At 43.1% G+C, this 22,231-nt stretch overlaps 1 protein-coding gene across 2 annotated transcripts in view; it reads right to left on the bottom strand.

Annotated features, from left to right (window-relative positions):
- Window positions 1–2,663: 2,663 nt before the first annotated feature.
- The window catches only part of SEMA4D (semaphorin 4D), a 78,260-nt gene continuing 58,692 nt past the window's right edge, over window positions 2,664–22,231 (bottom strand). For both annotated transcript variants that reach the window (XM_040416954.1, XM_040416955.1), the window contains 3 exons: window positions 9,275–9,478; window positions 6,613–6,707; window positions 2,664–2,988 (listed from right to left, as the gene is read on the bottom strand). In XM_040416954.1, the coding sequence (XP_040272888.1) occupies window positions 2,959–2,988; window positions 6,613–6,707; window positions 9,275–9,478 (329 nt within the window). In that variant the 3' untranslated portion in view covers window positions 2,664–2,958. The remainder of the gene's footprint in view (window positions 2,989–6,612; window positions 6,708–9,274; window positions 9,479–22,231) is intronic.

The following is a 22,231-nucleotide window of genomic DNA, read 5'->3' as shown; positions in this document are numbered from 1 at the left end:
TACAATAGTAAGTAGTTTGTATTAACTTTCTCTACATGATAAATGCAACTTGCTAAAGTGACACAACCCCTTTAAAACAAAGTTAATTGCTAAACTAAATCAGCACTTTTTTTGCTCAGCGTCTAATATAATCACTGTTAAAAATTCCTTCAGCTGGAGGAGGGAATAGTTTCATCCACAGCCTACACTGACTTCAGCGCAAGGCATTCAGCAATTACCTTTTATTTGCTTAGAAGTGTTAGGCTGGGTTCACACGAGCGTGTCCGGATTAGTTCCGGATGCGTCCCGGTGTGTTGCGGCAAACCTGCGCGAGTAGGAATGCAATTGCAGTCAGTTTTGACTGCGATTGCGTTCCGATGTTCAGTTTTTATCGTGCGTGTGCAATGTGTTTTGCACGCGCGTGATAAAAAACCGACTGTGGTACCCAGACCCGAACTTCTTCACAGAAGTTCAGGTTTGGGTTCGGTGTTGTGTAGATGTTATTATTTTCCCTTATAACATGGTTATAAGGGAAAATAATAGCATTCTGAAAACAGAATGCATAGTAAGTGATCAGTTGAGGGTTAAAAAAAATAAAAAAAATTAACTCACCTTCTCCGTTTGTTCGCGTAAGTCCCGGTCTCTTCTTTACTTCTCAAAAGATGAACTATGGGCTAAAGGACCTTTGGTGACGTCAGATCACATGCTCCAATCACATGGTCCATCACCGCGGTGATGGACCCTGTGATTGGAGCATGTGATCTGACGTTACCAAAGGTCCTTTAGCCCATAGTTCATCTTTTTAAAGAACTAAAGACCGGGAGAACTACGCGAACAAGAGGACAAGGTGAGTTAATTTTTTTTATTTTTTAACCCTCAATTGATCACCTACTAAGCATTCTGTATTCAGAATGCTATTATTTTCCCTTATAACCATGTTATAAGGGAAAATAATACAGTGTATAGACAGTCACCTAGCAACCGTGCGTGAAAATCGCACCGCATCCGCACTTGCTTGCGGATGCATGCAATTTTCACGCAACCCCATTCACTTCTATGGGGCCTGCGTTGCGTGAAAAACGCAGAATATAGAGCATGCTGAGATTTTCACGCAACGCATAAGTGATGCGTGAAAATCATCGCTCATCTGAACACCCCCATTGAAATGAATGGGTCCAGATTCAGTGCGGGTGCAATGCGTTCACCTACCGCATTGCACCCGCGCGGAAATCTCGCCCGTGTGAACGCAGCCTTAGTCATTTCAAAAACAGCGTTTTCTGAAAAGCTCCTCTGTTTTTGTGACAGTAGTTCATGCACGTTTTTGAGCCAAAGCCAGCAGTAGATTTAAAAAAGAATGGGAAGTATAAAGAAAGGACTTTCTAAGGCCTTATGTATACGGCCATTGCCTGGCCATGCCCGTATTGCGGCCCGCAAACAGCAGGTCTGCAATATGCGGGCACCGGCCGTGTGCAGGTGCAGAATGGAGGCACAGGTTTCTGTCTGTGCATCCACACCACAAAAAAAAAAGTAGTGCATGCACTACTTTTTTTTTTTAGGTCTGGACGGACCCATTCAAGTTGAATGGGTCTGGATCAGTCTGCGGAATCCGCACTGACGTTGCCTGTTCATTTGGAGCCGCAAATTGTGGTCCCCAATGCACGGAACGGCCAATCACCGGCCATGTGCATGAGGCCTAATTAAGATCTGTTGTCCTATCCAACAGTGTAGAGTTGGAAGGCTGGGACATCTTGGAGTCCTGTATGGTATAACGGTTTTATTTCATTTCCATCCACAGGCAGCATTCTGGTGCACATGTGAGGCCCAGGCTATATCAGCCAGTCTTGGGTGGGGCTCAGAGCTCTCTGCCTCCTCCCATTGTATGCATGGTCACATGCTGGAGGTTACTGGGAGATTGCTTTGAGTCGGACCTTGCGCACCTGTAATTCGCCCACTGGCTCCTGGTATTGCCCATACAGCCCAGGTAGGTTTAGCATTAGGTTCCCGAGCTACTTGAGAAACCTTGGCGCGGTGCTCGGGCTCAGACATGTCCTCCAAGTAGGATATGTTGGCTAATTCTCAATTTTACACCAGTACGAGGGTTAGTAAGACCGCAGAGTGCACCTGTCTTTGTTATGTTATAACGGTTTTACCTACATACCAGGCAATACCGATTTCCTTTAATGAAAAAGTGCAAAAAAACAAAAACACAAAAATCTGTTGGATATAAATCACTTTTATTACAAGGGAATGGTCAAAATATATTCACCACTTTGTAAAGTGAGTCAGTGCCTTCATCTACCTCTGAGTTACCTACGCAGGCAAGCAATGATTTTACAGATTATGTCACTTATGCGCTGATGAAATGGAGTGCAAATGCTGAATGGTTTTACATTTCTCAAAAGTATCCAAATAATGATGGCATCCTGATCCGTCTGACAATTAATGCCGGATCCGTCTCTCTCCGGTGTCATCCGGAAAAAACGGATCAGACATTTTTTTTTTTACTTTTTTTTGGCGGTCTGAGCATGCGCAGACCGCAATGCCGGATCAGATTTGTCGGAACACTCGGCATTAATGCATTTCAATGAGAAAAAAGGTGTTACGGAATTTTGGACGGAGATAAAACCGCAGCATGCTGCGGTATTATCTCTGTCCTGAAAAGGCAAAAAGACTGAACTGAAGATATCCTGAACGGATTGCTCTCCATTCAGAATGCATTAGGATAAAACTGATCAGTTCTTTTCTGGTATTGAGCCCCTGTGACGGAACTCAATGCTGGAAAAGAATAACGCTAGTGTGAAAGTACCCTAAATCTAAATAGTCCTCCAAATGTCAAATTATACTTACTGACAAATGCACAAGAACTAATTTCATAAAGCTGTAAAATCGCTTTGCAAAATAAAGTGACACAAAGTTCATTTTTTTTTTTCTGTCCCCATAATACAACGATGTCCATGAAGGTCTATTCCAGGAATTTGCCTAATTGACATCCTTCTTGTTGCAGCTCTCCTGCAATAATAGAAAACAGTTTCAGCAGATTCCTGGGTGCAGCTTTAATTGGGTCAAGTGTTACAGCAGAGTTACATGAAACCGCTTTCTGCAAAAGGGAATATGTTCATAAATGTTGATGGAGGAAGATCCAAAAATTATCAAAAGATTGAAAACTTTAACCAATGAAGCGGTTGTAGTGGAGAACAAAGCCACAATGTAAAAAGGTCATCCGGAAATGTTGCCGTTATGAAGCTTACCTTATGATGCATTATACTGGAGCTCTCGGGCAACATAATCTGTAATATTAGACTAGTTTCACACTAGCGTTAAAGAGATCTCTGGATCCACCCTAATGCTGATTCTCCGGATATCCGCTGGTCCCCATTATAATTAAGGGGGCCGGCAGGCATTCAGGTAGTGTCCAGCAACGCCGGATCCAGAGAGCTCCAGCAAGCTGTTCAGGATCTCTTTAACCCTAGTGTGAAACTAGCCATACTGCACATATCACAATCTGGGGCTGTGAACCTTCTCTGTTTTATGTATCCTTCCATCACAAGCTCACTGTTACTAGGTGATCAATTGAATACTACTGCAAATATTTATTATCTATAAAACAGTTTATATATTTTTAAAAAAATGTAAATTTTGTCTTCAAGTGAACCTATCACTTTGGAAATGCAGTGGAGAATGTTAGAGCAGGAGGAGCGGAGCAGATTGATATACAGTCAGGTCCATAAATATTGGGACAGACACAATTCTAACATTTTTGGCTCTATACACCACCATAATGTATTTGAAATTAAACGAGCAAGATGTGCTTTAACTACAGACTGTCAGCTTTAATTTGAGGGTATTTACATCCAAATCAGGTGAACGGTGTAGGAATTATAACAGTTTGGATATGTGCCTCCCACTTGTTAAGGGACCAAAAGTAATGGGACAATTGGCTTCTCAGCTGTTCCATGGCCAGGTGTGTGTTATTCCCTCATTATCCCAATTACAATGAGCAGATAAAAGGTCCAGAGTTCATTTCAAGTGTGCTATTTGCATTTGGAATCTGTTGCTGTCAACTCTCAAGATGAGATCCAAAGAGCTGTCACTATCAGTGAATCAAGCCATCATTAGGCTGAAAAAACAAAACAAACCCATCAGAGAGATAGCAAAAACATTAGGCGTGGCGAAAACAACTGTTTGGAACATTCTTAAAAAGAAGGAACGCACTGGTGAGCTCAGCAACACCAAAAGACCCGGAAGACCACGGAAAATAACTGTGGTGGATGACCGAAGAATTCTTTCCCTGGTGAAGAAAACACCCTTCACAACAGTTGGCCAGATCAAGAACACTCTCCAGGAGGTAGGTGTATGTGTGTCAAAGTCAACAATCAAGAGAAGACTTCACCAGAGTGAATACAGAAGGTTCACCACAAGATGTAAACCATTGGTGAGCCTCAAAAACAGGAAGGCCAGATTAGAGTTTTCCAAACGACATCTAAAAAAGCCTTCACAGTTCTGGAACAACATCCTATGGACAGATAAGACCAAGATCAACTTGTACTAGACTGATGGGAAGAGAAGAGTATGGAGAAGGAAAGGAACTGCTCATGATCCTAAGCATACCACCTCATCAGTGAAGCATGGTAGTGGTAGTGTCATGGCATGGGCATGTATGGCTGCCAATGGAACTGGTTCTCTTGTATTTATTGATGATGTGACTGCTGACAAAAGCAGCAGGATGAATTCTGAAGTGTTTCGAGCAATATTATCTGCTCATATTCAACCAAATGCTTCTGAACTTATTGGACGGCGCTTCACAGTGCAGATGGACAATGACCCAAAGCATATAGCAAAAGCAACCAAAGAGTTTTTTAAGGGAAAGAAGTGGAATGTTATGCAATGGCCAAGTCAATCACCTGACCTGAATCTGACTGAGCATGCATTTCACTTGCTGAAGACAAAACTGAAGGGAAAATGCCCCAAGAACAAGCAGGAACTGAAGGCAGTTGCAGTAGAGGCCTGACAGAGCATCACCAGGGATGAAACCCAGCATCTGGTGATGTCTATGCGTTCCAGACTTCAGGCTGTAATTGACTGCAAAGGATTTGCAACAAAGTATTAAAAAGTGAAAGTTTGATTTATGATTATTATTCTGTCCCATTACTTTTGGTCCCTTAACAAGTGGGAGGCACATATGCAAACTGTTGTAATTCCTACACCGTTCACCTGATTTGGATGTACCCTCAAATTAAAGCCGACAGTCTGCCGTTAAAGCACATCTTGTTAGTTTCATTTCAAATCCATTGTGGTGGTGTATAGAGCCAAAAATTTAGAATTGTGTTGATGTCCCAATATTTATGGACAGGACTGTATATAGTTTTATGGGAGGGAAAAGTATAACTTGTAATTCATTTGTATAAATCTCTGCTCTTTCTATGCTTAGGAGTCCAGTGGGCAGTCCCATCAGTAAACACTATCTCTACGCACAGTCGTATAGGGAAGGCTGCCTATCACTCAGGATAGCCCACATGATTTCTAAGCATAGACAGAGCAGGGATGTAAGTCAAAGACATGCTGCAGATTGGGCTGCATTTTTAACATGCCTGCTTCTCATTAAATGGAGAGAATAATCCTTATGTGCCTTAAAATGGGGAGGATCATAACAATTTACATATAAATGTATAGGTTTAGTTATGGTAAAATCAATGTCAAATGAAAAACCTAATAGACAGGGGCATAGTGAAGGGGTGGGGGGCATGTGCTCTGGGTGCAGAGGCTGGACGGCGCACCTGCCGGGTGGTTTATTTCCATGGTGAAGTAGGGAACTGTCCGCTCACTGCTTCACCATTCCGCTGATCTCCAGTGCTCCTCAGCAGCTGCACATCAGATTGCTAGCTGTGTGGGAGGAGCGGTGAAAGCCCGGGAACCAGCCTCCTGCACAGCTGACAGCGAGTGGTGTGTGTGTGAGCACATCGTGCTTCTGCTGAGGAACGCAGGATGTGCCGAATATCAGGGAAACAGCCAAGTTGTTTTTTTTTGTTTGTTTTTTATGGAGCTGGAGAGGACACTAGGGGGCAAAGTTGGGGCACAATGAGGACATAACTGCAGTGAAGGGACACAAAGGTGGGCATAACTGCTGCGTGGTAGCACAAAGGAGAAATGCCCTAGATTACCCAGTTATACATTGGGATAGCTTGGTCTTACAGGGCCAGCACAGTGCCCTCTACTGGAGATTTAAAAAGGGCAGTTACCATACCTTCCTTATGTGATTACGGTATTCTTTTTGCTCTATCAACACAGTTCAAGCAGACATCACATTGACACGTCAGCGACACCCTGGATGCGGTAGGACCTGTTGGTTATTTCATTTATTGCAATGTGTATTGGTACTGTCATGTACCCTTTGATAGAGGTTATTCGGTAAGTCCAACTGGGTGAGTATAGTTTTTCATTGGGTAGAGTGGCTTAGTGTAAAAAAAAAAAAAAATTCTATTTCTACTTCTTCGTTCATTATATCAATTTTAGTGGCTACAGCGCATGGGGCAGGGGGTTGGGAATATGGGGCTGGTTGTGTGCAATGCTGAACCCTTGCCCTGAGGAAAGCCTAGCTCCACCTCTACTAACAGGAATCACACACAATTACCATACCCATGTTTTTTTCCAGCCCTCCATTATGTTGCTGTGCTCGCTTACAGCACTCTTCCATCTTGATAGTTCATTTGACCAACCATGATTTAGTGAACCTAAAGAAATAAAGAAATATGTTACTAAATGAAATTTTAAAGCTTTTAGCAACATAAAAAGTGCCAGAAAAGCAGATATATTGAAGAAGATGACAGCTGAATGGTGGATTTCTTGGCAAGTACTTTTTCCCCTTTCCAGGAGTGTTTTTTTTCCTTAAACACAAGCCCAGACTTAGGGCTCATGCACACGACCATTGTTGTTTTGCGGTCCGTTTTTCAAGGATCCTTTGTTCCGTATTATTTTTTTTCTCCAATGTTAGTCCTCTTCCGTTATTCCATAAAACATATCCGTATGGTTTCCGTTAGGGTTATTTCGATACCAAAATTTTGATTCGGTTTCGATACCATAAAAAAGTATTGCGATACTCGATACCACGCGAAAAAAAAAAAAAAAACACCAAAAAAAGCTGCGTGCATTCAACATTTTATGTAACGTCAGGCCCATAATAGAACAGTATGATCCTATTTTTTGGGGGGCCAGACAGTGTGACTAAAAAGAATTGTGAATCGAGCATTTTTTTATTTATTTTTCTGTTACGGTGCTCACCGCATAGGAATTTTTTAATATATTTTAATAGTTTGGACTTTTTAGACGTGGTGATATGTAATATGTTTATTTATTTATTGTTTATATATTTTATATGTAAAATTGGGAAAGGGGGCGATTTATACTTAATATTTTTTATTTTTACTTTTTATTTAATAACCATTTCCCCCTTAGGGACCAGAACCTGGGATCTTTTAATCCCTTGTCCTATTCACCCTGATAGAGCTCTATTATGGTGAATAGGACTTTACACTCTCCCTGCTGCCCTGTGCATAGTACACACAGCATCAGGGAGCTGACTATGGCAGTCATGGCTTCAGTAGCGTCCTGCCTGCCATGGTAACCGATCGGAGCCCCAGGATTACACTTCTGGAGCTCCAATCAGAACTGCCGCTGCCACCAATGAGGAGGAGGGTAGGGGACCCTGTGGCCACTGCCACCAATGATTTTACTACTGGCGAATTGCAGCGCAGAGGTCACAGCCTGGGAGAAGGAGATGCCCAGGAGAACAAGGGCAGTCTCCGCCCAGTATAACCATGTCCCCGAAGATACCGGAGGACATAGCGGGAGAACAATAGTAAGTGCAGTGAGATCCCTGGGCGCCGCTGTACATATCATGATACTTAGTTCAGAATTTTTTGCCAGATAAAAGGTCCATTTACTTTGATTGGTGGCGCAGTGCGCCCGCCCCTCTCTCTGGTGGCAGCAGGAGTAGCGGCACAGGGGGGAGGGAGAGACTGCTTCCTTCTACCCTGTGCTGCTGAGAAGAACAATGAGTGTGCTGGGAGCAACGCGCTCATTGTTCTCTGATACTAGACTGCGCAATAGCGAAGCCTAGTATTGAAAAAAATAAGTAAAAGTATCAATTGGGTATCGAAAATTCGATACCCGAAACAACCCTAGTTTCCGTATGCGATCCGTTTTTTGCGGATGGGAAACGGAAACCGTAACTTATTAAATCACCAAACACATGAGCAATATGGGCTGGGCATAGCATTTATACAGTATGGATCCACAAAATACAGATGAAATACGGGTGTGTTCCATGTGCGTTCCGTTTTTTTGCGGACCCATTGACTTGAATAGGGCCTCAGTCCGTGATTTGCGGACAATAATAGGACATGCACTACTTTTTAGTGGAACGGAAATACGAAAACTGAATGCACACTGAGTACCTTCCGTTGTTTTTGCGGACCCATTGAAGTGAATGGTTCCGCATATGATCTGAAAACAAAAACTGAACGGAAGCTGAAAGAAAAAATACATTCATGTGCATGAGCCCTTACTGAAATATTGCATGTAATTCAAAACTCTCTTAGCTGCTTCTCAAAGTCTCCTTAAGGGGGTATTCCATTCAAGGCTAAGATCAGAATATCCATCTTATACGGCAGCCACAGTTACGGAAACAGCCAAGAAGGCTGTGTAATACTGTCTCCATATCGCCTGTAGAAGTCAATGGAAGATGCATAAATAGTGTAGTACAGTGATTTACACTGTATCTATAGCTCTAGAATTATGGAAATATCACGACTTGATATGCTATGCTGTTTCCGTAGCTCCTATTCACTTTGTAGAGTTTCCATAACAGCGGCTACCTTCGCTGCCTGATAAGATGGGAAATGGCTGAGAAGGTAATACCCCTTTGACTAAACATGAACCAGCTGTTTTACCCGATTTGTGTACTCAGCAGTCCATAGATTACAATGCCAATCACTGGCCTCAGAGATGACCTAAAACCGCTAAGGCCAGTGATCGCCTACAGCAATATAAGGGACAACACTTCTACAGCCACAACAACACGTCCCTGGCTGCAGCCCAAGGAAGAATAAGAAAAGCAGCACCGGATCGGAGGAAGATACATTTATTTTCATTCTTTTACTCAGCCCACAGCAGTTTGCTTTAATTATTAGGACCTTCCAATTTACAGACCTGTCTTCATAAATGGCATTGATCTTATGGGAATGTTGCGTCATAGTTCTGTAGAGATGGAGGCAGTAAAGAACCCGCCATAAGATTTTACCTGTAACTCTGATAAACACTTTTGAAGACTTCCTTCCAGCTCCCGATTCAATGGTGCAATGATACTCGGCATCTTTACTGGCAACATCTCTCACCCAGCTGAGGATGTGCACGTGTCCTTCAGCAAGTGGGAGTATGGCCTCCTTAGCACAACTCTCCATTTTCACTCCCTCTTTTTCCCACACAAAGTGTGCATCTTTTGGTCCTAAAGCATAAAAAGAAAAGCTTATAGATCTACGTTATGGAAATACTACAACAAACCTATTTAGTGAAACTATACATCAGGCCTCATGCACAGGACCGTAAGCATTTTGTGGTCCGCAATCCATGTGATTTACGCATCTACAGTGGGGGAAATAATTATTTGACCCCTCACTGATTTTGTAAGTTTGTCCAATGACAAAGAAATGAAAAGTCTCAGAACAGTATCATTTCAATGGTAGGTTTATTGTAACAGTGGCAGATAGCACATCAAAAGGAAAATCGAAAAAATAACTTTAAATAAAAGATAGCAACTGATTTGCATTTCATTGAGTGAAATAAGTATTTGAACTCCTACCAACCATTAAGAGTTCTGGCTCCCACAGAGTGGTTAGACACTTCTACTCAATTAGTCACCCTCATTAAGGACACCTGTCTTAACTAGTCACCTGTATAAAAGACACCTGTCCACAGAATCAATCAATCAAGCAGACTCCAAACTCTCCAACATGGGAAAGACCAAAGAGCTGTCCAAGGATGTCAGAGACAAAATTGTAGACCTGCACAAGGCTGGAATGGGCTACAAAACCATTAGCAAGAAGCTGGGAGAGAAGGTGACAACTGTTGGTGCGATTGTTCGAAAATGGAAGGAGCACAAAATGACCATCAATCGACCTCGCTCTGGGGCTCCACGCAAGATCTCACCTCGTGGGGTGTCAATGGTTCTGAGAAAGGTGAAAAAGCATCCTAGAACTACACGGGAGGAGTTAGTTAATGACCTCAAATTAGCAGGGACCACAGTCACCAAGAAAACCATTGGAAACACATTACACCGCAATGGATTAAAATCCTGCAGGGCTCGCAAGGTCCCCCTGCTCAGGAAGGCACATGTGCAGGCCCGTCTGAAGTTTGCCAATGAACACCTGAATGATTCAGAGAGTGACTGGGAGAAGGTGCTGTGGTCTGATGAGACCAAAATAGAGCTCTTTGGCATTAACTCAACTCGCTGTGTTTGGAGGAAGAAAAATGCTGCCTATGACCCCCAAAACACCGTCCCCACCGTCAAGCATGGGGGGTGGAAACATTTTGCTTTGGGGGTGTTTTTCTGCTAAGGGCACAGGACAACTTATTCGCATAAACGGGAAAATGGACGGAGCCATGTATCGTGAAATCCTGAGCGACAACCTCCTTCCCTCTGCCAGGAAACTGAAAATGGGTCGTGGATGGGTGTTCCAGCACGACAATGACCCAAAACATACAGCAAAGGCAACAAAGGAGTGGCTCAAGAAGAAGCACATTAAGGTCATGGAGTGGCCTAGTCAGTCTCCGGACCTTAATCCAATCGAAAACCTATGGAGGGAGCTCAAGCTCAGAGTTGCACAGAGACAGCCTCGAAACCTTAGGGATTTAGAGATGATCTGCAAAGAGGAGTGGACCAACATTCCTCCTAAAATGTGCGCAAACTTGGTCATCAATTACAAGAAACGTTTGACCTCTGTGCTTGCAAACCAGGGTTTTTCCACCAAGTATTAAGTCTTTTTTTGTTAGAGGGTTCAAATACTTATTTCACTCAATGAAATGCAAATCAGTTGCTATCTTTTATTTAAAGTTATTTTTTCGATTTTCCTTTTGATGTGCTATCTGCCACTGTTACAATAAACCTACCATTGAAATGATACTGTTCTGAGACTTTTCATTTCTTTGTCATTGGACAAACTTACAAAATCAGTGAGGGGTCAAATAATTATTTCCCCCACTGTATATGTCCATTCTGCAAAAGATAGAACATGTCCTATACTCGTCTGCAAAATGCGGACCCAGTAGGTCCGCAAAAAACGCAGACAGCACACTGACTGCTTCCGTATTTTGTGGATCGCAAAATGCTTATGGTTGAAACACGAGGCCTTATTCACATTTGCATAAAAGTGCTAAAAAGTGCTACTTTCGTGCTACTTTTACAAAACATCCAAAGTAATTACATGCCTTATCTGAACAGATTCTTCTACTTTCCTTACTAAAGCTGGCTAATGGCAGGATTTCCCAAGCTTTACACTAAACATGCAGCAAGTTACAAGTTATGTTCGTTATGATTGCTATGGTCTCCTGTTCTCTTAAAATGTCTATCTAGGACAGGGATCAGCAACCTTCAGCACTCCAGCTGCGGTGAAACTACAACTCCCAGCATGCAAACATGCTCGGCTGTTCTAACTCCTACAGAAGTGAATGAAGCATTCTGGGAGTTGTAGTTTCTGAACAGCTGGAGTGCCGAAGGTTGCTGATCCCTGATCTAGGACTAGGAGTATATCAATCAGCCATAACTTTAACCCCTTAAGGACACGGCCTATGTTGGCCCCCGTTTTCATATCTGATGTGTCAGTTTACGTGGTAATAACTTTACTTATCCAAGCGATTCGGGGATTGTTTGTGACATTTTACTTTAAGATGGTGGCACATTTGGGAAAACGTTTTCGGTTTTTGTATTAAAAAAGTCTGAAATTTACAGAAAATTTGAAATTTTTTTATTTTTTTTTACATTTAACAATTACAATGTATCTGCTTTACGCTGGGATTATTTTTCTAATGCGCCTTTGCTATTCGGCTTTCGGAACTCAAATTTTACTGGATTGGTTTTCAGTGCCATGTCAAGTTTACAGAGCCTCTGGAGATACCAGTACAGTTGAAAATTGACCTCATTTTGGAAACGAAAACCCTTAATGCATTCATCTAGGGGTGTAGTGATAATTTTGACCCTACAGGTGTTTCATAGAATATATATACATATATTAGAATCTGGTTGTGAAAATGATAATTACAATTGTTTTCTAATAATATTTACTATAATTTTTAGCTCAATTTTCATTTTCAAAATGGGTAATAAGCGATAAGGCTACTTTCACACTAGCGTTGTTTAAATCCGGCGTTCAATTCTGACACCGGATCCGGAAAAATGTGTGAAAACGGATTACATTTGAATCCTGATCAGGATTTTGATCACAATGAAAAAATGCATTGGAGAAAACGGATCCGCCATTTATGGACTAACTTTTTTTTCACATTTTTCGGGTTTAACATGCTAAAGCCGGATCCGGTTTGACGGAACACACAGCGCCGGATCCGGCGTTAATGCAAGTCAATGGGAAAAAGGCCGAATCTGGCGTTCAGTCCAAGTGTTCCGGATCTTTGGCCGGAGGTAAAAATACAACATGCTACGGTTTTCTGAAAAGCCTGATCAGTCAAAAAGACTGAACTGAAGACATCCTGATGCATCCTGAACGGATTACTCTCCATTCAGAATGCATTAGGATAAAACTGATCAGTTCTTTTCCGGATTTGAGCCCCTAGGACGGAACTCAGGGCCGGAAAAGAAAAACGCTAGTGTGAAAGTACCTTAAAGCAGTTTCTCCGAGTATGTCAGTCCCCATTTATGTGAACCTAATCTGTTGCCTGGGCACCCAGCAGCGCTCAGGGAAGGACTGGAGCTTCATTTGGCTTTTGGTTTTCATGCCCCATGTCACATTTGAGGAGGCCCTGATGGACCAGTGCAGTAAAAACCCTGAAATGGTTACCTTCCTTTGGAAACTACATCCTTAGGGCTCAAGCACACGGCTGTTGTGTGGCCGTTCCGCGCAGTGGGGACCGCTAATTGCGGTCCCCAATGCACGGGCAACATCCGTACGGCGGCCAGGACGGATCAAGACCCATTTAACTTGGATGGGTCCATGATCCGTCCACACCGTAAAAAAATAGAACATGTTCTATTTTTTTGCGGGGGAAGGCACGGAAAAACACCACGGAAGCACTCCGTAGTGCTTCTGTGGGCTTCCGATCCGTGCTTCTGTTCCGCACCGCATCTTTCGGATTGCGGACCCATTCAAGTGAATGGGTCCGTGTCCGTGATGCTGGGTGCACACGGCCAGTGCCTATGTATTGCGAACCCACTGTTTGCGGGCCGCAATAAGGCCAAGTCTGTGTGCATGGGCCCTTAAGATAATTATTTATGGATGTAGTGAGTAATATCCCACATTTATTTCAGGGTTACACATCAGAACCCAGAACTGAAAAGCCAGGAGAGAGTTTTAAGGCATAATTGTTAGGCAATATGTCACATTTACAGGTGCTAGAAGTTCATGCCTCCTGTAATAAAATTACAGCATATTGTATATTCATCTAGGGGTATAATGGGACTTTTTGGTTTTACATAGAGGAATTTCTAGAATGTCAAATGGAAAAAATGGGAAATTGAATTATTGGATTTGAGATAAATCTTAGAAAATAAATGCCCTGAGAGTGTTTAAGAAAGCAAAGAAATGGATTTAATTAAAATCAGTGGAGGTGTGATAAGTTCTAATACACTCTCCAATGCAGAGGCCTAGTTTAGAGGGGCAGGTCTTACAGTAGTATGTGGGGTCTTTCCTAATTCCACTCACTGAGCACACTTGACACTATTTTCAGAGTTTGTTGTAGGCGCCAGGGAAATGCTGTCCATGAATGACTCGTTATATTCCAGAAGCACTGCTGCATCCACTTCTAGCTTCCTGGTGCCCATAAATGCATTATACAGTACCACTTGGGTTAGCTATACAGCCATTTTTGTTTCACAACACACCAGAGGAGGACTGGCCATAGACTATCAGGAATGTTCCTGATGTCCAATGGACCAACTGACTGTCCACTACTTCCCCAAACTGGTGCCATTATGTTTTCACTGTGTCCATCAGGACTTGAAGCTCCCAGCCTTAGACCTCTTTCACACTACCATTTTTTTTTCCTGTTTTGCGGGCCGTTTTTTGCGTTCCGTATACGGAACCATTCATTTCAATTGTTTCGCAAAAAAAACTGAATGTACTCCATATGCATTCCGTTTCCGTATTTCCGTTACGTTGAAAGATAGAACATGTCCTATTATTGCCCACAAATTACGTTCCGTGGCTCCATTCAAGTCAATGGGTCCGCAAAAAAAACGGAACACATACGGAAATGCATCCGTATGTCTTCCGTATCCGTTCCGTTTTTGCGGAACCATCTATTGAAAATGTTATGCCCAGCCCAATTTTATCTATGTAATTACTGTATACTGTATATGCCATACAGAAAAACGGAACGGAAAGGAAACAAAAAAAAACTGAACAACGGATCCGTGAAAAACGGACCGCAAAACACTGAAATAGCCATACAGTGTGAAAGAGGCCTTAATTAGTACTGGGAGCACCAGTTCTTGAGGCATGGAGATGGATGAGGTCTGGCTCTGCAGAATAGGAGTGTGCCACTATGGGCATTGGCTGGAGGGAGACCACTGTCCTCACAGCCAGAGATCTGAGGGCCTGTGCTTTGCTATTCGGTCGCTAGGGGTATAGGCTGAGAGCGCTGCTGACAATCTGATGCAGCAGGACCAGATGCTCTCATCACGTGATCACGGTCCTGAGGCTGGGCGCATGACGCATGTGCAGTCACAGACCAGCAACGAAGTACACTGCCAGACTGCCACTGTGAGGCTAAAGGTACATTTACAAGGGCCGATTATCATGAAAGAATGTTCCAGCAAATGCTTGTTCCCGACAATCTGCTTGTCTCAATGTGCAGCAGATTACCAATGAACAAGCAAAGTGCTAGTTCATCGGGTTATCCTATCGTTCGTGCTGTTCGATCATGTTTCTGGACAGCAGATTGTACTGTCTAAACAGTTATCTGCTGCCCAGAAACAATGCAGCTGTATGGGAAGGAGCGATCGCGACTACTCATCCTCATACTGTAGAGTTGATCGCTACATGTAAACTCAGAGCTTCACCTCTGCTGAACGTACAGCCGACTGTCAGGAAGGAAAGCTTCCTTCCCAAAAATCTGCTGCTCCCATTGCACTGCAGTCAGCATACGACTCCTCTCCACTGGGGAATGGAGAGTGATAAAGACTATCAGTGTGACAGTCACCAGCCTGCTCTTTGCTAAACTGGACCAAAATGACTGCCGAGCACGCCTGACTGCCTCCCTGCCCCAGATGCCATGGCCTGCCTTGGAGTTGTGGTGGGTAGGTGGTGCCTTAGGCTACCTGCACATGTTGAGGATTTGTGTATTGTCCGTGCGGATTTTCGTAATACAGTGCCAGCAAAGTGGGGTCAGCAACCTCCGGCACTCCAGCTGTTCTGAAACTACAACTCCCAGAATCCTCCTTCCACTTCCATGAGAGTTCGAGCAAGTGTAAGTGAGCATGCCGGAAATTGTAGTTTCACAGCAGCTGGAGTGCTGAAGGTTGCTGATCCCTTATGTATGCGATTAGACAAATCTCATGTACACTTTGCTTATTTATTTTTTTTCGTGCTAAAATCCGCAGTATGTCAATTGTTTGTGCAATTTTTGGTGCGGATTTCTTCCTTTTCAATGGAAAGGTGAAATCTGCAGCAAAACCGCAAGTAAAGCCATATTCACAGTCAGTGTTAGTTTTTCACATCAGTGATTGTGAGTGAAAACCAGAAGTGAAGCCTCCACAAACATAAGGTATAAGAGAAAGATCTGCACCTGTTCTGCGTTTAGAGCCGCACCTGGTTTTGGATCACAATCACTGATGGAAATCATTGACCAAGCACTGTGTGAATAAGGGCTCATGCACACAAACGTATTTTCCGTACGCGGAACTATTCACTTCAATAAGTCTGCAAAAACAAAGGAAGGTACTCAGTGTGCATTTCGTTTTTGTTCCGCAAAAAAGTAGTGCATGTCCTATTATTGTCTGCAAATCAAGTCAATGGGTCTGCAAAAAATACGGAACGCACACAGAACACATCCGTATGTCATCCGTATTTTGCGGATCCATACTGTAGAAATGCTATGCCCAGCCCATATTGCTCATGTGTTTGGTGATTAATAAGTTAGTTACAGTTTCTGATCTGCAAAAAACGGATCGCATACGGAAACCATACGGATATGTTTTGTGGAATAACGGAAGAAGACTTAAATCAGAGGAAAAAAAACTCAGATACGGAACAGATCCGTGAAAAACAGACCTCAAAACAACAACGGTCGTGTGCATGAGCCCTAAGGCATAACACATGTGAATTTGTTAACACACAGGATTCATGGAAAAGCACAGAAAACAACACAGAATAGGGTAAAATGTAAACAATGAAATAAAAATGCCAAAAATTGCTTTTTCTAGATTTGCAATGCAAAAAAATAAAAAATATTTATTTTTTTTGTACTTTATATGGCCCTCAAATGACAGCATAAAACAGCCACGAGGCAAAAACTAAAAATAAAATAGGTCAATAAGCGGTTGTTATTCAATGTGAAACAAGAATAGTTTATAAAAAATAAATAAAAAAAAGAGGGTTGGGAATAGCTTTTTATATGTACCATCAAACAGCAGCAAAAAAAAAATATAAAAATCGGATGCGGACCCATTCATTTCAATAGGGCCGCAAAAGATGTGGACAGCACTCAGTGTGCTGTCCGCATCCGTGGCACCGTTCCGCGGCCCCGCTAAAAAAAATATAACATGTCCTATTCTTGTCCGCGCTTTGCGGACAAGAATAGGCATTTATATTGCCGGCGCCCGTTCCGCAAATTGCGGAAGGCAACACGGGCGGTTTTCTTTTTTTGCGGATCCGCGGACCGCAAAAAACGGCACGGCCGTGTGCATGAGGCCTCAGGCTACTTTCACGTATGTGTTTTCCTTTCAGGTTTGGAGATACGGAAGAGGATCACACGACGGGAGGAAACCGCTTCCATTTTGTCCCCTTTCATTGTCAATGAGGACAAAACTGAACAAACCAGAACGGAGTGCACCAGAATGAATTCTGTTCCAGGTTGTTGTGTTCTGTGACCACAGTTTGCAGCGGTTTTGTGTCTGGTCTGCGAAACTGAACAAACTGGATCCAGCACTAAAAACAATGTAGCCGGTTGAATTAAACCGAACGGAGTAGTTTTCAGATCCTCTGCCGGATCTCAAACCTGAAAGGAAAATGCATATGTGAAAGTAGCCTTACAAAATATTTTATACTTATACTGTATTTGCATACAGGAGGATTAGAAGTCCGGCCACCTCTCGGTGTGCACTGACTTCGGAAATCCGCCCCCGCCCCCATTATAGTCAATGGAGATGGAGCGGCAGGACGGATCAGACAGGTTGTCCACCTGCCGGAGTCCCCTACCGTGAAACTAGCCTTACCCTGCCTCTGATCAGATCACTGGGACCAAAGCAGAGGGGGAAATCCCCTTTGATCATACTTCCGTCACAGACTGAAAATCACAGGGTTAGGCCTCATGCACACGACCGTTGTGTGCATCCACGGCCGTTGTTCCGCGGACCCATTGACTTTCAATGGGTCCGTGGAAAAAAAACAAAAAACGGAAAATGCACCATTTTGCAGCCGCATCCGTGATCCGCGTTTCCTGTCCATCAAAAAAATATGACCTGTCCTTTTTTGACGGACAACGGTTCACGGACCCATTCAAGTCAATGAGTCCGTGAAAAAACACGGATGCACACAAGATTGCAATCCGCGTCCGTCATCCTTGTCCGTAGGCTACTTTCACACAGACGGATCCGCTGATCCGTCTGCATAAAAGCTTTTTAGATCAGATTTTTCACTTTGTGAAAACTCAGATCCGACAGTATATTCTAACACAGAGGAGTTCCCATGGTGATGCTTCAGGTTAGAATATACTAAAAACTGTCAGCCCCCCCCGTATTTAACACATTGGTGGCCAGTGCGGCCGACCCCCCCCCCCCCCCCTTCCCTAATTAAAATGACCGACCGCCAATGATGGGGGGTCGGTCATTTTAATTAGGGGGGAGGGAGGGGCCGGCCGCACTGGCCACCAATGAGTTAAATACAGGGGAGGGAGGGGGGGCCGCACTGGCCACCAATGTCTTAAATACAAGGGAGGGAGGGGGGGCCGGCCACACTGGCCACCAATGAGTTAAATACAGGGGGGGGGGGGGGGGGGGGTCTGCCCCCTGCTGCCTGGCAGCACCTGCCAGTCATGTACACAGTATGTGTAACCTGAAGCGTCCCCATCACCATGGGAACGCCTCTGTGTTGGAATATACTGTCGGATCTGAGTTTCACGATCTAACTCAAATCCGATGGTATATTCTAACAGAGGCGTTCCCATGGTGATGGGGACGCTTCAAGTTAAAATATGCCATCGGATTGGAGAAAACTCAGATCCGATGGTATAATAGGGACTCCTGACTTTACATTGAAAGTCAATGGGGACAGATCAGTTTGCAATTGCACCATATTGTGTCAACGTCAAAAGGATCCGTCCCCATTGACTTGCATTGTAAGTCAGGACGGATCCGTTTGGCTCTGCACGGCCAGGCGGACACCAAAACGACTTTTTTTTTCATGTCCGTGGATCCTCCAAAAATCAAGGAAGACCCACGGACGAAAAAACGGTCACGGAACAATGGAAATCCGTTTTGCGGACTGCAAAAAAAACGTCCATGTGCATGAGGCCTTAAAAGTTGGATTTGGAGCTACCTCTGACCCTGCTCGAAGAACTGGAGCTGTTAGTTACAGTTCGTTCATAGAGCAGTAGTACTTACATAAACACCCAGCATCCTGTAAAATAGTGACAACAAAAGAAAGTGGGTGATACTGGTGGGTTTATTATTATTAATTTTTTATATTACAGAAAAAAAAAAAAGAAGAAAATCGCATTAAGAGATTAGTATTTTCCATCATTATTTTGAAGTTGTAATGTATTAGCATACATGCCAATACATCATGATCTGTCTTGTCTATGACACAGGTTGCTGTTAGAGCAATTGTCAGCGGTCCATAATTGTTTGCTCATGTTGTGGAAGACAGCAATCCAAGGGTTAATGCTGGTCGAGCAGGAGGCTGCTCTTAGAACCAGAGCTGTTAGTAACATAGTACATAAGGCCGAAAAAAGACATTTGTCCATCCAGTTCGGCCTGTTATCCTGCAAGTTGATCCAGGGGAAGGCAAAAAACCCTTTGACGAAGAAGCCAATTTTCTCCACTTTAGGGGAATAAAAAATTCCTTCCCGACTCCAATCATGCAGTCAGAATAACTCCCTGGATCAACGACCCCTCTCTAGTAGCTATAGCCTGTAATATTATTACGCTCCAGAAATATATCCAGGCCCCTCTTGAATTCCTTTATTGTACTCACCATCACCACCTCCTCAGGCAGAGAGTTCCATAGTCTCACTGCTCTTACCGTAAAGAATCCTTTTCTATGTTTGTGTACAAACCTTCTTTTCTCCAGACGCAGAGGATGTCCCCTCGTCACAGTCACGGGGATAAATAGCTGATGGGATAGATCTCTGTACTGACCCCTGATATATTTATACATATTAATTAGATCTCCCCTCAGTCGTCTTTTTTCTAAAGTGAATAACCCTAATTTTGATAATCTTTCAGGGTACTGTAGTTGCCTCATTCCAGTTATTACTTTAGTTGCCCTCCTCTGGACCTTCTCCAGCTCTGCTATGTCTGCCTTGTTTACAGGAGCCCAGAACTGTACACAGTACTCCATGTGTGGTCTGACTAGCGATTTGTAAAGTGGTAGGACTATGTTCATATCACGGGAATCTATGCCCCTTCTGATGCAACCCATTATCTTGTTGGCCTTGGCAGCAGCTGCCTGACACTGGTTTTTGCAGCTTAGTTTGCTGTTTATTAAAATTCCTAGATCCTTTTCCATGTCAGTGTTACCGAGTGTTTTACCATTTAGTATGTACGGGTGACTTGCATTTTTCCTTCCCATGTGCATAACTTTACATTTATCAGTGTTAAACCTCATCTGCCACTTATCTGCCCAAGCCTCCAATCTATCCAGATCCCTCTGTAGTAGTATACTGTCCTCATCAGTGTTAATTACTTTACACAGTTTAGTGTCCTCTGCGAAAATTGATACTTTACTATGCAAGCCTTCTACAAGATCATTAATATATTGAAGAGAATAGGGCCCAATACTGACCCCTGAGGTACTCCACTAGTGACAGTGACCCAATCTGAGTGTGTACCGTTAATAACCACCCTCTGTTTTCTATCACTCAGCCAGTTACTTACCCACATACAGACGTTTTCTCCCAGTCCGAGCATTCTCATTTTATATACTAACCTTTTATGTGGTACAGTGTCAAATGCTTTGGAGAAGTCCAGATATACGACATCCATTGATTCGCCGCTGTCAAGTCTAGAACTTACCTCCTCATAGAAACTGATTAAATTAGTCTGACATGACCGATCCCTCACGAAGCCATGCTGATATGGCGTTATTTGCTTATTTCCGTTGAGATGCTCTAATATAGCATCTCTCAGAAAACCTTCAAACAGTTTACCCACAACAGATGTTAAACTTACCGGCCTATAGTTTCCAGGCTCTGTTTTTGGACCCTTTTTGAATATTGGCACCACATATGCCACGCGCCAATCCTGTGGGACATTCCCTGTCAGTATAGAGTCCGCAAATATCAGAAATAAGGGTCTGGCTATGACATTACTTAATTCCTTTAGGATACGGGGGTGTATGTCATCCGGTCCTGGCGATTTGTCTATTTTAATCTTTTTAAGTCGCTGATGTACTTCTTCCTGGGTCAGATAGGACACTTTTAATGGGGAATTTATTTTTGCATTCTGCATGTCATCTGACAGTTTATTTTCCTCAGTGAATACAGTGGAGAAAAAAATATTTAACAGCTTTGCTTTCTCCTCGTCGCTCTCTGCGACTCCCCCCTCATTACTCTTTAAAGGGCCGACACCTTCAGATTTATACTTTTTAACATTTATATAATTGAAGAACATTTTAGGGTTAGTTTTACTCTCTTTGGCAATTAATCTCTCGGTCTCTAGTTTGGCCGCTTTTATTTGTTTTTTACATGTTCTATTTTTTTCCTTATAGTTTTTCAGTGCTTCCGTGCTACCCTCCTGTTTTAGTGATTTATATGCTTTCTTTTTGTCATTTATTGCTTTCTTTACAGTTCTATTTATCCACATTGGTTTCTTTTTGTTCCTTAACCTTATTCTTGGGTCCTTTTTACAAGAGGGTGTTCAGTGCAGAAAATACACTCAGTGTGTGACGGCACATTTTCCCACCGAACACCCTTGTGTGAAACTGGCCTTACAGCAGACGTGCTCCAGAAGTCGTTAACCAATCTCCCCACCTGCTGTCAAAGGGTTAAAATTGCTGACAGGTGAAGTTATTAACATCTGTGACAATGGCCTCTGTCATGGGGTGGAATACATTAGGCAGCAAGTAAATCATTCTTGAAGATGGTGTTGGAAGCAAGATAAATAGGCTAGTGTGGGGATCTAAGCAACCTTGACAGGACATAGCTTCATAACTGAGTCAAAGCATCTCCAAAACAGAAAATCTTTTGGGGTGTTCAGTATGTAACAAAAGTGGTCCAACGAAGGTCAACTGGTAAACCAGGCACAAGGTCATGGGTGTCCAAGGCTCACTGTTAAAGAGGACCTGTCGCCTCTCCTGACATGACTGTTTTAGTAACTACGTGCGATCCCCAGGTATTAATAATTATGAAGCATCTTTATATAACTCTAAGAAGTTACTAAAACAGACAGGTGATAGGTGTGGAGTGAAGGTCAGCCCATCAAGACTATCCCCCACAAAAAAAAAAAAAAGGCTGAATTATAATATTTTTTTTTTTAAATGCTGGGTGATAAAAATGTATCAAAACACACATAGCATCCTAGTTTGCGGTGTATGGGGGCTCCCCCCCATCTCTCCATATTCAACTGTATTGCAGTCTTTGGGCCTACTGCCTGTCA

The sequence above is a fragment of the Bufo bufo genome, chromosome 2, assembly GCF_905171765.1.
Source record: "Bufo bufo chromosome 2, aBufBuf1.1, whole genome shotgun sequence".
In the NCBI taxonomy this organism is placed as follows: domain Eukaryota; kingdom Metazoa; phylum Chordata; class Amphibia; order Anura; family Bufonidae; genus Bufo; species Bufo bufo.
Note: the sequence above shows the minus strand (reverse complement) of the source record. Positions and strands in the feature narration are given on the sequence as shown.